Genomic DNA, 12,622 nt, shown 5'->3' with positions numbered 1-12,622 from the left:
TGGTTCCACAGAAGAGGGGCCTGAAAACTGAAGGCTCTCCCTCCCATTCTACTTTTAAATACTCTAGGAACAACAAGTAGGCCTGCAGAGCGAGAGCGGAGCGCTCTAATAGGGTGATATGGTACTACAAGGTCATTAAGATAAGATGGGGCCTGATTATTTAAGACCTTGTATGTGAGGAGCAGGATTTTGAATTCAATTCTGGATTTAACAGGAAGCCAATGAAGGGAAGCCAAAACAGGAGAAATATGCTCTCTCTTTCTAGTCCCTGTCAGGACTCTTGCTGCAGCATTTTGGATTAGCTGAAGGCTTTTCAGTGAGTTTTTTGGACATCCTGATAATAATGAATTACAGTAGTCCAGCCTGGAAGTAATAAATGCATGAACTAGTTTTTCAGCGTCACTCTGAGACAGGATATTTCTAATTTTAGAGATGTTGCGCAAATGGAAGAAAGCAGTCTTACATATTTGTTTAATATGTGCGTTGAAGGACATGTCCTGGTCAAAAATGACTCCAAGGTTCCTCACCGCGTTACTGGAGGCCAAGGTAATGCCATCCAGAGTAAGAATCTGATTAGATACCATATTTCTAAGATTTTCAGGGCCGAGTACAATAACCTCAGTTTTATCTGAATTAAGAAGCAGAAAGTTAGCGGCCATCCAGGTCTTTATGTCTTTAAGACATTCCTGCAGTTTAACTAATTGGTGTGTGTTATCTGGCTTCATGGACAGATAGAGCTGGGTGTCATCTGCATAGCAGTGAAAATGTATGCTATGTCTTCTAATGATACTGCCTAAGGGAAGCATGTATAATGTAAACAGAATTGGTCCTAGCACTGAACCCTGTGGAACTCCATAATTAACCTCAGTGTGTGAAGAGGACTCTCCATTTACATGCACGAATTGGAGTCTATTAGATAGATATGATACAAACCACTGCAGCGCAGTACTTGTAATACCTACAGCATGTTCTAATCGCTCTAATAGGATATTATGATCAACAGTATCGAACGCTGCACTGAGGTCTAGCAGGACAAGCACAGAGATGAGTCCACTGTCAGAGGCCATAAGAAGATCATTTGTAACCTTCACTAAAGCTGTTTCTGTGCTGTGATGAGCTCTGAAACCTGACTGAAACTCTTCAAATAAACCATTCCTCTGCAGATGATCTGTTAGCTGTTTGACAACTACTCTTTCAAGGATTTTTGATATGAAAGGAAGGTTGGAGATTGGCCTATAATTAGCTAAGACTGCTGGGTCTAGAGATGGCTTTTTGAGTAAAGGTTTAACTACAGCCAGCTTGAAGGCCTGTGGTACATAGCCGATTATTAGAGATAGGTTGATCATATTTAAGATCGAAGAATTAATTAATGGCAGGACTTCTTTGAGCAGTTTTGTAGGAATGGGGTCTAAAAGACAGCGAGCAGGCTGCTGGGGTGAACCAACAGCTCACTGCCTCAACCCTCACAGTGTGACCGATGATCCACTTTAATACCAGCTTTTTTAGAATCTGCTTACAGTAAGCTTACTTAATTTTTACAACAGAGAGACGTAGGCATTTAGATCCACCTCATGGTCACGAGCTATCTCTCTCCCACACGCACAAACAAGAAACGCCTTTTAAAGTGATTCTGACTCAATGTGGGCTCAGGAATCGTTTCAGTTACACAGCAAATGTAATTTCCGGAGAAGAAAAAGAGACACATTTTATTTGCTTCACTAATCAGTGTTATGTTACATCTGTGTGATGGCTGATTGTCAGCTGAAGCACACGGCAGGCATAAATTCTACAGAGAAAATCATGTTTTCATTTAAAGGTGCATCACTTTTTTTATCCATTAATATCTGTGCTAGCTAATTGTGCCGCTATTAGAGCATTACATGTCCACAGAACACGTTTTTACCCAATCTGCTGATTACGCACCAAATGTCATCAGCAAAATATCTTAATATTAAAATAGAAAATTGTCTCTAATACTTATCAAGGTATCATTATTGAAGAGCCCATACTACTACTAGTAATAAAGAAAAAAATGTCTTAGAGCAATCTTAACTTAAGCGCAGTCTTTTGGCTCACTTTGATTACTTTTAAATACACTGACAGCATCATTTGAAACTGTGTCCATGTTTATCGTGAGCATGCACATGTGTAATTAGGATTGCCATAATACTAGAATTTCAAACTCGGTGTAGACACCTAGGAAAACGTTGGTCGCTCCCTTCCATTGTTGATGCTTATTTCCTGTGCTTGTGGTGACTTGGCAACGTATGTCATTGCTAATCAAATAGAGTCGGTACATTATGCTGCGCTGTCTCTGTCTACTTGCTGGCAGACTTTTCTCAGTTTCAATCTGACAATCTGGCATAATACTATGTAGACTCAAAGAATTGTGTTATCCTGTTAAATCAAGACTGCCCATCATTGTTTCAGACTGGTAGGACAGCTCCAATGTTAACATCATGGTTTTATCATTGGGTGCAACCCACTACCTTAATCGTATCACCTAATGTGGTGATCAGGTGCTAATAGTTAAACTGCTAACAGGACAATGCACACCTCCCAGGTTAACAATTATGATAGCTGTGTTGTTGAAATGGGAGCTTTACTGCCCCCAGGAAACGTCTCATAAAGATCGCTGTCTCAGTCTTTAGGATGCTTCCGCAAGTTGTGCTGCTTGTCAGCTATTAGTGAGGGCAGGGCCTTTTGTGCCTGTCTGTCACCAGCAGTGCTGTGTGGGGTTGGGTGTCAGCTGAAGGAAGTGAAGACAGCACTGTTGGTATCAGTACTTCTGTGAATGGGTATTTAATTCAACACTAATTTTACTTATCAATAAATATCAGAACTTCTTTTCTTTTTAACAACCCTAAGTGTAATTTAACATTTGCTTAAAGGTTTGTCAGAAATTCATTATTGTACTGAATTTACTAGAAGCTTATGTTTTTGACCAGAGTGTTAATGTAACAATTTAAATAAATGCAATGGCTATTAAATGCATTTAAGGGTGAAACATAGAAGAGAAATCTGAAGGGTTTGTAACCTTAGTCGTTTTAATGTCTTCCTATTTGTCAGCCCCAGCCCTACTCTGTCCATCTGACATTGAAACAAAGTACAGATTCTCAGCAGGATTTTTTGTTTTGATTCCCGACTAATTTAGACAACCTTCTGAGAGTCACTCAAACAAAAAAATCTGCCCGGCATTTGACGCTCGCTGGGTGTTAATATCATAACATACGAGTAACAGTTCGTAATCTGATTAGAACTGCTGCATAAATATTCATGTTGATGAGGTAACTTTTTTTGTCTTATGACAGTTTAATACAGGAACACGGGGGAGCTCGTAATACCACCATCAATGCATCCTGTAAAAACAAGGCATGCTAATGTAGAGGTCGATGATAATTAAAATGTTCATTAGCTTGGAGAAGGACCTCATTAGTGTTACTTGTTATGTGTAATTTATCATGGTTGTTATCCCTGGGCGTTTTCTTACTTCAGTGCATTTTCTTAAAGATTAATTTAGGAGCCAAAATGTGTACACGTACAGAGTTTGCTTCCTTGTTAAAAACTTGTCATGCCAATGCTGTATAAAATATGCATATGCAAGAATTACAGTATGTGTGCATGTGTGCATACTGTAATTGTCACAGTCAGTCTGGACTCTTTTTATATATGGGTAGCACGGTGGCACGGTGATTGGGTGGCCGAGGCATTTCTTTTCCAGCTTCCCCACACAGTCCAGAAACATGCAGTTAGTGGGGTTAGGTTAATTGGTAGCTGTAAATTGGCCATAGGTGTGAATGTGAGTGTGAATGTTTGTCTGTCTGTATGTGCTAGCCCTGCGACAGACTGGAGACCTGTCCAGGGTGTACTCTGCTTCTCGCCCTGTGGTAGCTGGGATAGACTCCAGATCCCCCTCGACCCTGACAAGGCTCCCCTGGATGGATGGATGGATATGTTTATAGATAGATAGATAGATAGATAGATAGATAGATAGATAGATAGATAGATAGATAGATAGATAGATCATGTAATCAGTCTGTCTTTGTCATTAAAAGGATCAGAATTACATATTTTTTTTTACCATTTTCTGCTTTGAAGATGAACAGATTTTCTTGAAAATAAAATAAAAAAATAACAGAATGTGCCAGCTTACACTTTTTTCTGCTTACTTTATGTCACTACATAGGATGATCAGTTTTTTCTCCACGTGTGTGTCAACTAAACATATTGACAAATAAACTGAGATTTCACACTCAGCATGTAGCCACAGTATTTCCAGGACTTCACTGCGAGTGTCACACAGATTCCACCTGTTCTGATGCACACAGAACATCTTTTTTTTTCTTTTTTTCTTTTTTTGGTATTTAACGAAAAAAATGGGGGAAAAACGGGTGGTTTTATATACAGACACAAGCAGATGCCAAAGCTTTTAACATTCATGCCGATCGATCAAACAGTGATGGAATATTTTATGAATGTATAAAATGCAAAACCGTGATATGCAGTGTGAAGAGGCTCATTTATAAGACACATCCAACCTTCCAAATAATGTTGGCTGTTTCATATATACATATATATATGTATATATATATACACACACGCACATAGCATATATACTTAGTGATTTCTCATATTCACTCTGGAATATGGTATGGTCGTCATGGCAACTGCCTTCCTGCTCAGGTTAATCAAATCTTGATTGCAATCCAAAACCTTCTATAGGAGGGCATTAAACATGTCTGATGAAAATCAAACTGGACTGAAGAGGAGAAAATATAAATGCATAGTATACTAAAAGAAAATGGATCGTGCAAGGTCTGAAAATATCACGATTTCATATGCAGGTAACAAATTTGTCCTGCTTTTTACATTTTCAAATGCTCGGTGGTTGTGTATGTGGGAATCCTAATAGATTCAATTTCAGTCACAGGTGGATTCCTTTCTTTGTTTTTACTTTGTGTTTTGCATTACAGACAAATTAATAATCGGAAATAGAGAAAATAATATAAAAAAACACTGTTGTCTCCCTCTGAAATAGTTTCTTCGAGGATGTAATTGTAGACATATACAGACATTTACAGTAAGGGTTACATCTCTTTCCAAAGAAAAGCAGTGTATTGAATAGAGCTGGAGGTCAGTTGTGTTTAATCTTTTTTTCTCTCCTCTTTGTTTATTCTCAGATGGCGTCCTAGACCTCTCCACAAAGAAGAACCACAGTGCAGGCAGCCCCAAAGCTTTGCTCAACTTCACCCCCAAATCTGGACTCAAAGGGTAAGAAAGCAAACTAGTCTATTTAACCAAAGCAGCTCAGTTATTTGCCTGAAACAGCACTGGTGAAAGAAATAAAGCAGTGTTGTAATTTTGCACTACACTTCACAGACAAAACTTGGCAGTCTCTTTATGGCTGTCAACCATATTGATTACCAAATACTTATTAATTAATGAATATTTGATTTAACTTAAATAACCCTATTAAACTCAATTACAGCTCCATATTTTTTCTTGATCTCTGCTAAAGTGGCTTTAGGCTCCAGTCACACATGCCTAGAGACTGGTTGCCAAACATCTGACAACCTCCAGGTGCTAAGGAAAAGTGCGGATTCTGTGACCGGTTGATGATCTCCAGCGTAGAAATTAGTGCAAATACCCACAAGCTATTCAACCAGCAGTGAAACAGCATCTTTTGAAATGTGTGGGTTGCAGTGATAAAGAAAAACGTTACTTTTAAAGCAAATGTTTCTGGTTTCCATCGTGATTTTTCAAGTTTCACTGCAGCTCCGAGGGTAAGTGGCGAGTGTTTCCAGACTGGTCAGTCTCTTCCATACAAACTATGAGCAATCGCAGCAAACGGCTGTCAACCAAAGTAATCACAGGGAAGTTTGTGGTGCAGCACCCTCTCTGTGGCAGATATAATGAGCTCTCATTTCACTTTATGTGAGATAAGAAATTTTAGCTCCTCTCCATGATGCCAGCTTTCTTCTGATTGGCTGCTACTGCAAACAGAAGGTTGGAAGATCAAATGCTTGGGAACGCTGCGGTCTCAGCCAAAGCTGTCTGGCTGAGATCAGAATATTAGGGAATTGACATCACACAGAGCCCAAAGACCCCAAACTGTCTGAAATTTAGAGAGACAAACTGAGCTCTTGGATCATAGAGATTATTTGTAAATAAACTGTACTGGCCTCATTATTCAACCTATAGCAATATTTAATATAGACCTTCACCACTATATGAAACACATCTAAATAAAAAGCATAATCTCTCCTCTGTTTTGTACAGTCAATATTTGCACCATCAGTATATACTGCATGCATTCACAATAGATTACTTTCGTGAAAAGGAGCTGCAGAGTAGATCTGTCAGTTTATGAACCTGTATTCACTTTGGGTTGAAAGTGGGGAGCTGTTAACAGGTAAATTATAGGTCATCAGATTTTGTTATGACTGCACTACTCTATCTTGTTATGCATACTCGATATGGCTGTCATCACTAAATAGTGCCTTTTTTAAATAAATAAAAAGTGACTGAGAAAGAGCTGTGTGATGCTCCCATACTGTTAGTTCAGCTAGGCCACAGAGTGAGGCTCAACCTTAAGCCTGGCAGATTCACTTTTCCTTGGCTGGCACTTAGCTGACACCCTTCCACTCATCAGCTGCCCACAGTTGCTGCACATCTGCAAGCCACTTTTCAACCCACATCCACCCCAAGCCCTCCTCCCTTCTGTGACATAACTGTTGTCATTGATTCCTGGTCTGTGTCTCTGTTGGGGTCTTGCTGCTCCCCCCACCATTAAGTGTAATTCATGGAACCACGTATGTGTCAGTTTTGCGTAGGTTTTTTGGCTATGCAGGATTTTTGGGTATGCAACCAACACAGACGTGCTTGCATGCGGTACTTCAAAAAAGCAACGGCGTGTAGGCTGACAGTGATGATGCTCTGTGTAGGAAGAATGCTGACTGGTTGAAAAGTAGGTTTAAACAGGAAGGAGAAAAAGTGTGAAAAAATAATCAGAAATTTAAAGAAGCCCACAGAAGAAGCAAAGCAAATATTTTGCACAGTTTTTAACACTCAGTTTCAGTCCACTTCAAAAATCTCTTTGTCTGTTATGACTGCTGTGTTCTCCGTGGCAGGGGCTAAGCTAAAAGATTAACAGCAGCCCACAAACACTGATCTGTAGGCTACTTCGCAAGAGTAGTCCATAGTTGTTCCACATGTTTTGACACTGCCCCCAGGTGACAGTGCACAGCTACAACATGTAGATGATCAAGAAAGTGTTTCTTTCATCGAGAATCTAGTAAATCTTTCTCAGATGTTAAAGATTTTAAATCATGTAGACAATAAAAAGAGTTTGTGTTTATATTCGGTACTATGCTATTCGTTCATCCAGCCAAAGGATTCATAAGGGTATGTTGTGGCGAGGCATAATCTCTCTGTCTACAGTTCACAAAAATCACTCCACCTCCTGGAGTGTTGGTCAGAATTTAACCGAACTTCACCACAATGAAAGCCTAATGGGAAAAAGGTCACATTTGTTAATTTGTGGGCGAGAATTGCGATGGATCTTGAACTGGATGAATTACATTGTTCTGATGATAAATGTATTAATTAGTTATTATTAATCTCTGACTCTCTTTTAAACTGTGTTTTTTGTCCCTTGGTCATGGCAGATGTTTGCCACTTCCAGATCCTGGTTCTGTTCAAGCTTTCTTCCTATTAAAAGGGAGTTTTTCCTTCCCACTGTCGCCATTTGATTGTTCAAAGGGGGATGTTTGATTGTTATAATTTTCCTCCGTATATAAAGCGCCTTGAGGTGACTGCAGTTGGGATTTGACGCTATATAAATAAAACTGAATTCAGTTGAATTAAAGTCAGTTAGATTCTTGATTTTACAGAAAATACACTTTCTTTGTAAAGCTGAGCACAGGACTGCAGGTCTTGAAGAGATTGTGTCCATATTCAGTTTCTCCACATTTCTCCACTTTTATTCTTCACTTATTGATTTTACTCTAATGAACTATCATTAGTTTAATGGTAAGTTTATATAGATTTGTTTCATCAACCCAACAGTGTTACAATAGCAATATCAACATGACTTTGTCCTGCAGAAAAGAAGCCTTTGTCAGTGTCTTAGTGAACTTTCTTTGCATTGCATTCTGTTAACTATTGATGAACATAATTTTCCTTGAGGTTGTGTTAAGAATCATGTGTGTACATGTGTGCGTCAGGAGGGAATAAACAATTTATGCTAATTGCGGTGGTCATTTTCATGAAAACCTTTGATCTGTACTGTAGGTCAAATATGGATTGAAACAGGTTCGATTCAGAGAGCATATGCGACTGCAACTGCTGCACTGAGATGTTATGTTAAATTTGGGCATGATGTAGTGGTGTGCAGGTTTTAGTTTAGTTTACGGCTTCCTCATTTTACCCCAAATACTCTGTGATAGTCTTGGTTCCTGTCTGATCACCTGTGTTTGTTGCTAATATGAATGATATTGCGATCAAGGTTACCATAACAGAAAAATATTAGGTGAAAACTGACAGACACTCAGATGCTTTTTTTCTTACCCTAACATAGCAACAGATTTCCTGCTGACAAACAAGGCTATAGCCCAGCAGGTAAACCTTGGTGAAGTATTTGCACAACACGATTAAAACACAGTTAGAAACAGCACCTTAAGCCTATGAGGATAGGTCTTCCTTCTAAGGATTGAAATGTCTCAAAAGTCCTGAGGCACCAGGCCTATGAGCCTCACCACCAGTGGATTGCTGTTATCCTGAAATGTATCTGGACAAATCTTCTATTTGTGAATAGTGCTTCTAATTGATAACGCACTCATATGGACTTTGAAGTTTGATGACAACCAATGATTGTGGCTGATACCTGTAATATTCTTTGGCATCTGTTGGTGTTCTCCTACTCAAAAAGTGCAGTCACAGCCGTATCCTTTATTTGGGCACATCGTCCAGGTACGTTAACAACCAACCTAACATTGGGCAGCTCATTTTGGCATGTTTATTATTTTTAATTATTTCTTCATATATTTGAAACAATTTTGGAGGTCATGTTCAGGCCAGTCAGCCCTTCCTGCCCCGTGTTTATCAGAAGGCTTAGCCTGTTTCTATTGTGACAGTCTTTGATATCATTCAACTTCCCCTCTAGAGAACCTCTTGCCCTGTGGTCCAGACTTACTCCACCTTCACTGCAGCTGGCAGTAATACTTAAATAATAATGATTAGAACAAGGATTTCCATCACAGCAACTATTTACCAACCCTGGCATCTGTTAGTTAACATCTGACTACCGTGTCTCATGCAAGGAGAGACTATGGAAGGCAACTGGTTATTGCTGTAGAAATATAAATACAATTCAGTTCTGTTGGTAACGGCAAAATTAAACCACCTTCATGCAGTGGGTTACATAAAAAAGCAGCAATTGAGATTTATTTAGACCAAAGAAAAAACTATAATGCCATGCATCCTTGTGCTACATTATATTAAATGCAGCTGCAGTAACTGCAAATAGCTAATTGATGCTCAGTAATAATGTGGGAAACAGCAAATGTTCTGCTTAAAAAGAAAACGTGTTGCATAAAAGATGTGAAAGATTTGTTTTATTAGGTTGTCAGTTTTAGCTTTAATTAATCACTCAATACTGTATGTATTAAAGCATCAGTTCATATAAGTGCAAGATACGGTCTGTTGCTCTTTTCTCTTTTTGTAATTACCTCAGTTGTTTCAAATCTACCCCTGTCTTAAAAATAACTTTGATCTTATATGAAGAACTGTGTTCCTGAAGTTCTTTTCTTCGTCTTCTTCTCCATCCAGACTTTCAATCAAAGCAGATCATACCCTGCCAGAGGCGGAAGAGGAGGATGGGCTGCTGCAGAAAAGTTTGCAGGACGCAATGAGGGAGAACTACGTCAACTCTAACTCCTTCAAGCCCCCACTGGCCCGCTCGCTGCGTATTAAGGAAGAGCTTCTCAGCCAGAAGCATCGCCTTCTGAGTCAACCTCCTGCTCTTTCACTGTCTAATCTAGAGTCAGCTGGCTTGCTCAGTCATAGCCAGTCCCATTCCTTGCTTGGCCAAAAGGGTTCTTCTTCATTTTGGGGAAGTAAGGCTCACCTTGAAAGCCTAATGAAGCTGAAGCAGGCCAGTGGAGCTTTGAGCGACCTCAAAGACCTGCCTACATTCCTGGAGCATCAACACCACAACCACCACGGAGCCTTCACCTTTAAGAGTTCCCTTCATCATCACCACCACAATCAGGTTTCCAAGGCCCAACATCATCACATTGAAGGAAAGAGAGACCAAGGCCACTCTCCGCCTGTTGACCTGAAAATCCCCCAGGTTCGGGGCATGGATCTTTCCTGGGATTCCCATTCCTCTGAGCTTTATGGCTACGGTGCAATGGGGGTCGGGGGTGGTGGCCATGGGGACAACACTCTGAGCCGGAAGCTAAGAGCCATTCTGCCAAAGCAGAACCGCCGAGGAGGAAGCCTTGGGAGCCTCTTGGATGGGGCTGCTGAATATTGGAACTCAGACTTGGACCACTCAAGTTCTGGGCCGGCGTACTCCATCTCAGATGTGGAAGGGGACCCAAGCTCCAAGCAGCCAAGGAAGAAGAGAGGCCGATATCGCCAGTACAACAGTGAGATTCTGGAGGAGGCCATAGCTGTAGTGATGAGCGGGAAGATGAGCGTGTCCAAGGCACAGAACATGTATGGGATCCCACACAGCACCCTGGAGTACAAGGTCAAGGAGCGCATGGGGACCCTGAAGAACCCCCCAAAGAAGAAGCTCAAGCTGATGATGAAGATGGAAGCAGGAAGCCAGGAGTTTCCCAACGAGTCAGAGAACACGCCCACTGCAACCCCACGAGGCGACGGTGCATCGCTAGCAGCTGCCGAGCTCAAGGACAATGTAAAAGAAGAAATCGATGATGATTTCAAACCGATCGACTAAACGACTTACACATGTAAACCTCAACTGACTTAAGTAATTTGAAAATGGATGGGGCTTTATTTGTGCCAATTTACTTTGCAGTATCTGGGTGAGCACAAATGCAGGGATTATATGAGGAGGATTCTTAAACTGGAGAGACACAACTAATCGGATGGTTCTTAACTAGTGTCATTTGAGCGATGCTATAGAAGCATTTGTTCAGCTTTTCTATTCAGGGGCTTAACAAATGCAGCTAAAGACATTAGGTAAATGACAATTATTTACGCATGCTGATAATCCCCAACCCCCAAAAATTCTCTCCCGTCTTTTATGAACTTGATACACTGAAGCATTGCTGCTTATAAATGCAGTCTGCTTTGGATTAATATGATAATGATGGGGAAAAATAAGGGGAAGGTTGAAAATTAACTCCTTAGAAGAAGTGACAAATTGGTCCCTTTATCACTCCCCTCTTGCTCATCAAGTACTAGCTCAAAATTGCAACTGTAAGGTTTAATTGTACCATTGATATTCCTCAGTTAGGGTTCGGAATCAAACCCACTCTCTTATTGCCAGGTAGCCATGACGCTTTAACTGAAAATCCTTTTCTTTCCTCCTTCAAATATTCTGCTAATTTCCGTGCGGACGAAAAGCAAGAATAACCCATCCTTTTTATGAACGAGAAGACACAAAAGTCATTCAGGGATGCATGTTTGTGAGTTTCGTGGACACTACTGACTTCTGTAATCGAATTCTTTTCCTCTATCTTTTCGTTTGATTTGTTTTGCTTTCTTTTGCACTACATTTTGAGTCTGGCGCTTACAGACCAGGTTACCTCGGCATTGTTGCCCATGCATCATGCACTTATTATGGTCTGTCTCTGAAGCCCAGTCACAACTTTGCAAAGGGTCAGAGGTGCACATCGCCTGCATACGCTGATTCATATTCAGATGCAGGAGGCTTCTTTAACCCTCTTTTTTGCCAAGGGACAATTTAAGGGGTGATCTGCTTATGGATCAGCGGGGGGGTTTTAAGGCGGAATGCTACCTCACGGACCTCCATCAGTCTCTCACTGCTGATCCTGGAAAGCCGGAGCCACCCGCAAACGGTGACTAAAGTGAGCTCACCCTCTCATGAAGATCGTTACTGGACAAATGCCTTTTAGGATCAGAATGTGAAACTGTGCTGCTACCCAGTTCATTATCCAGTTCCTATAGAGGCTTTAGTTAACCTAAGCTAATGGATTTTGGCTTCTTAGCTAATGACACCATATTGCTGATGTTGTTTTTTCTTTCCTTTTTCTAATCAAAACCAAGCAGAAGCAACTCACATGAGTTTTAAAATAAATTCTTCTCCCTAAAACTTCAAAGATGGTTTTAAAGGCAGTTTACTACAACAATGTGCATTTATTGTGGGGTGTTCAGTTTGGGGTGGTGGGTGGGTAATATGCAGTGGGCAGGGGTAGTTGGTAGGTGGGGGAAAGGCAGATTTTAATATATTATAACTTATTATGACTGAATATGTAAAAGCCAATCCATGATTCTGGGTGTTTTTTCTCTCTCCTCATTTTTAACTCAGGGTAACTGAGACAGATGTGGATTACAAATATGGTAATTTCCTGTTGGACCTAATAGTAGATGAAAAGAGGACACGGCAAGCTTCTCACCAGTGCTTTGA

General features: G+C 40.4%; 1 protein-coding gene across 1 annotated transcript in view; it reads left to right on the top strand.

Moving 5' to 3' along the window:
• Window positions 1-12,358, top strand: part of lcor (ligand dependent nuclear receptor corepressor) — a 77,477-nt gene extending 65,119 nt beyond the window's left edge. The window contains exons 6-7 of the mRNA XM_085458166.1: window positions 5,181-5,271; window positions 9,829-12,358. Of these exons, the coding sequence (XP_085314292.1) occupies window positions 5,181-5,271; window positions 9,829-10,966 (1,229 nt within the window). The 3' untranslated portion in view covers window positions 10,967-12,358. The remainder of the gene's footprint in view (window positions 1-5,180; window positions 5,272-9,828) is intronic.
• The last annotated feature ends 264 nt before the right edge of the window (window positions 12,359-12,622 follow it).

The sequence above is a fragment of the Copadichromis virginalis genome, linkage group LG6 (assembly GCF_057382275.1).
Source record: "Copadichromis virginalis isolate Kocher_CV1m ecotype Utaka linkage group LG6, C_Virginalis_male_GT1.1, whole genome shotgun sequence".
Lineage (NCBI taxonomy): Eukaryota > Metazoa > Chordata > Actinopteri > Cichliformes > Cichlidae > Copadichromis > Copadichromis virginalis.
The sequence above is the reverse complement of the archived record's forward strand: the minus strand, read 5'-3'. Positions and strand labels throughout refer to the sequence as shown.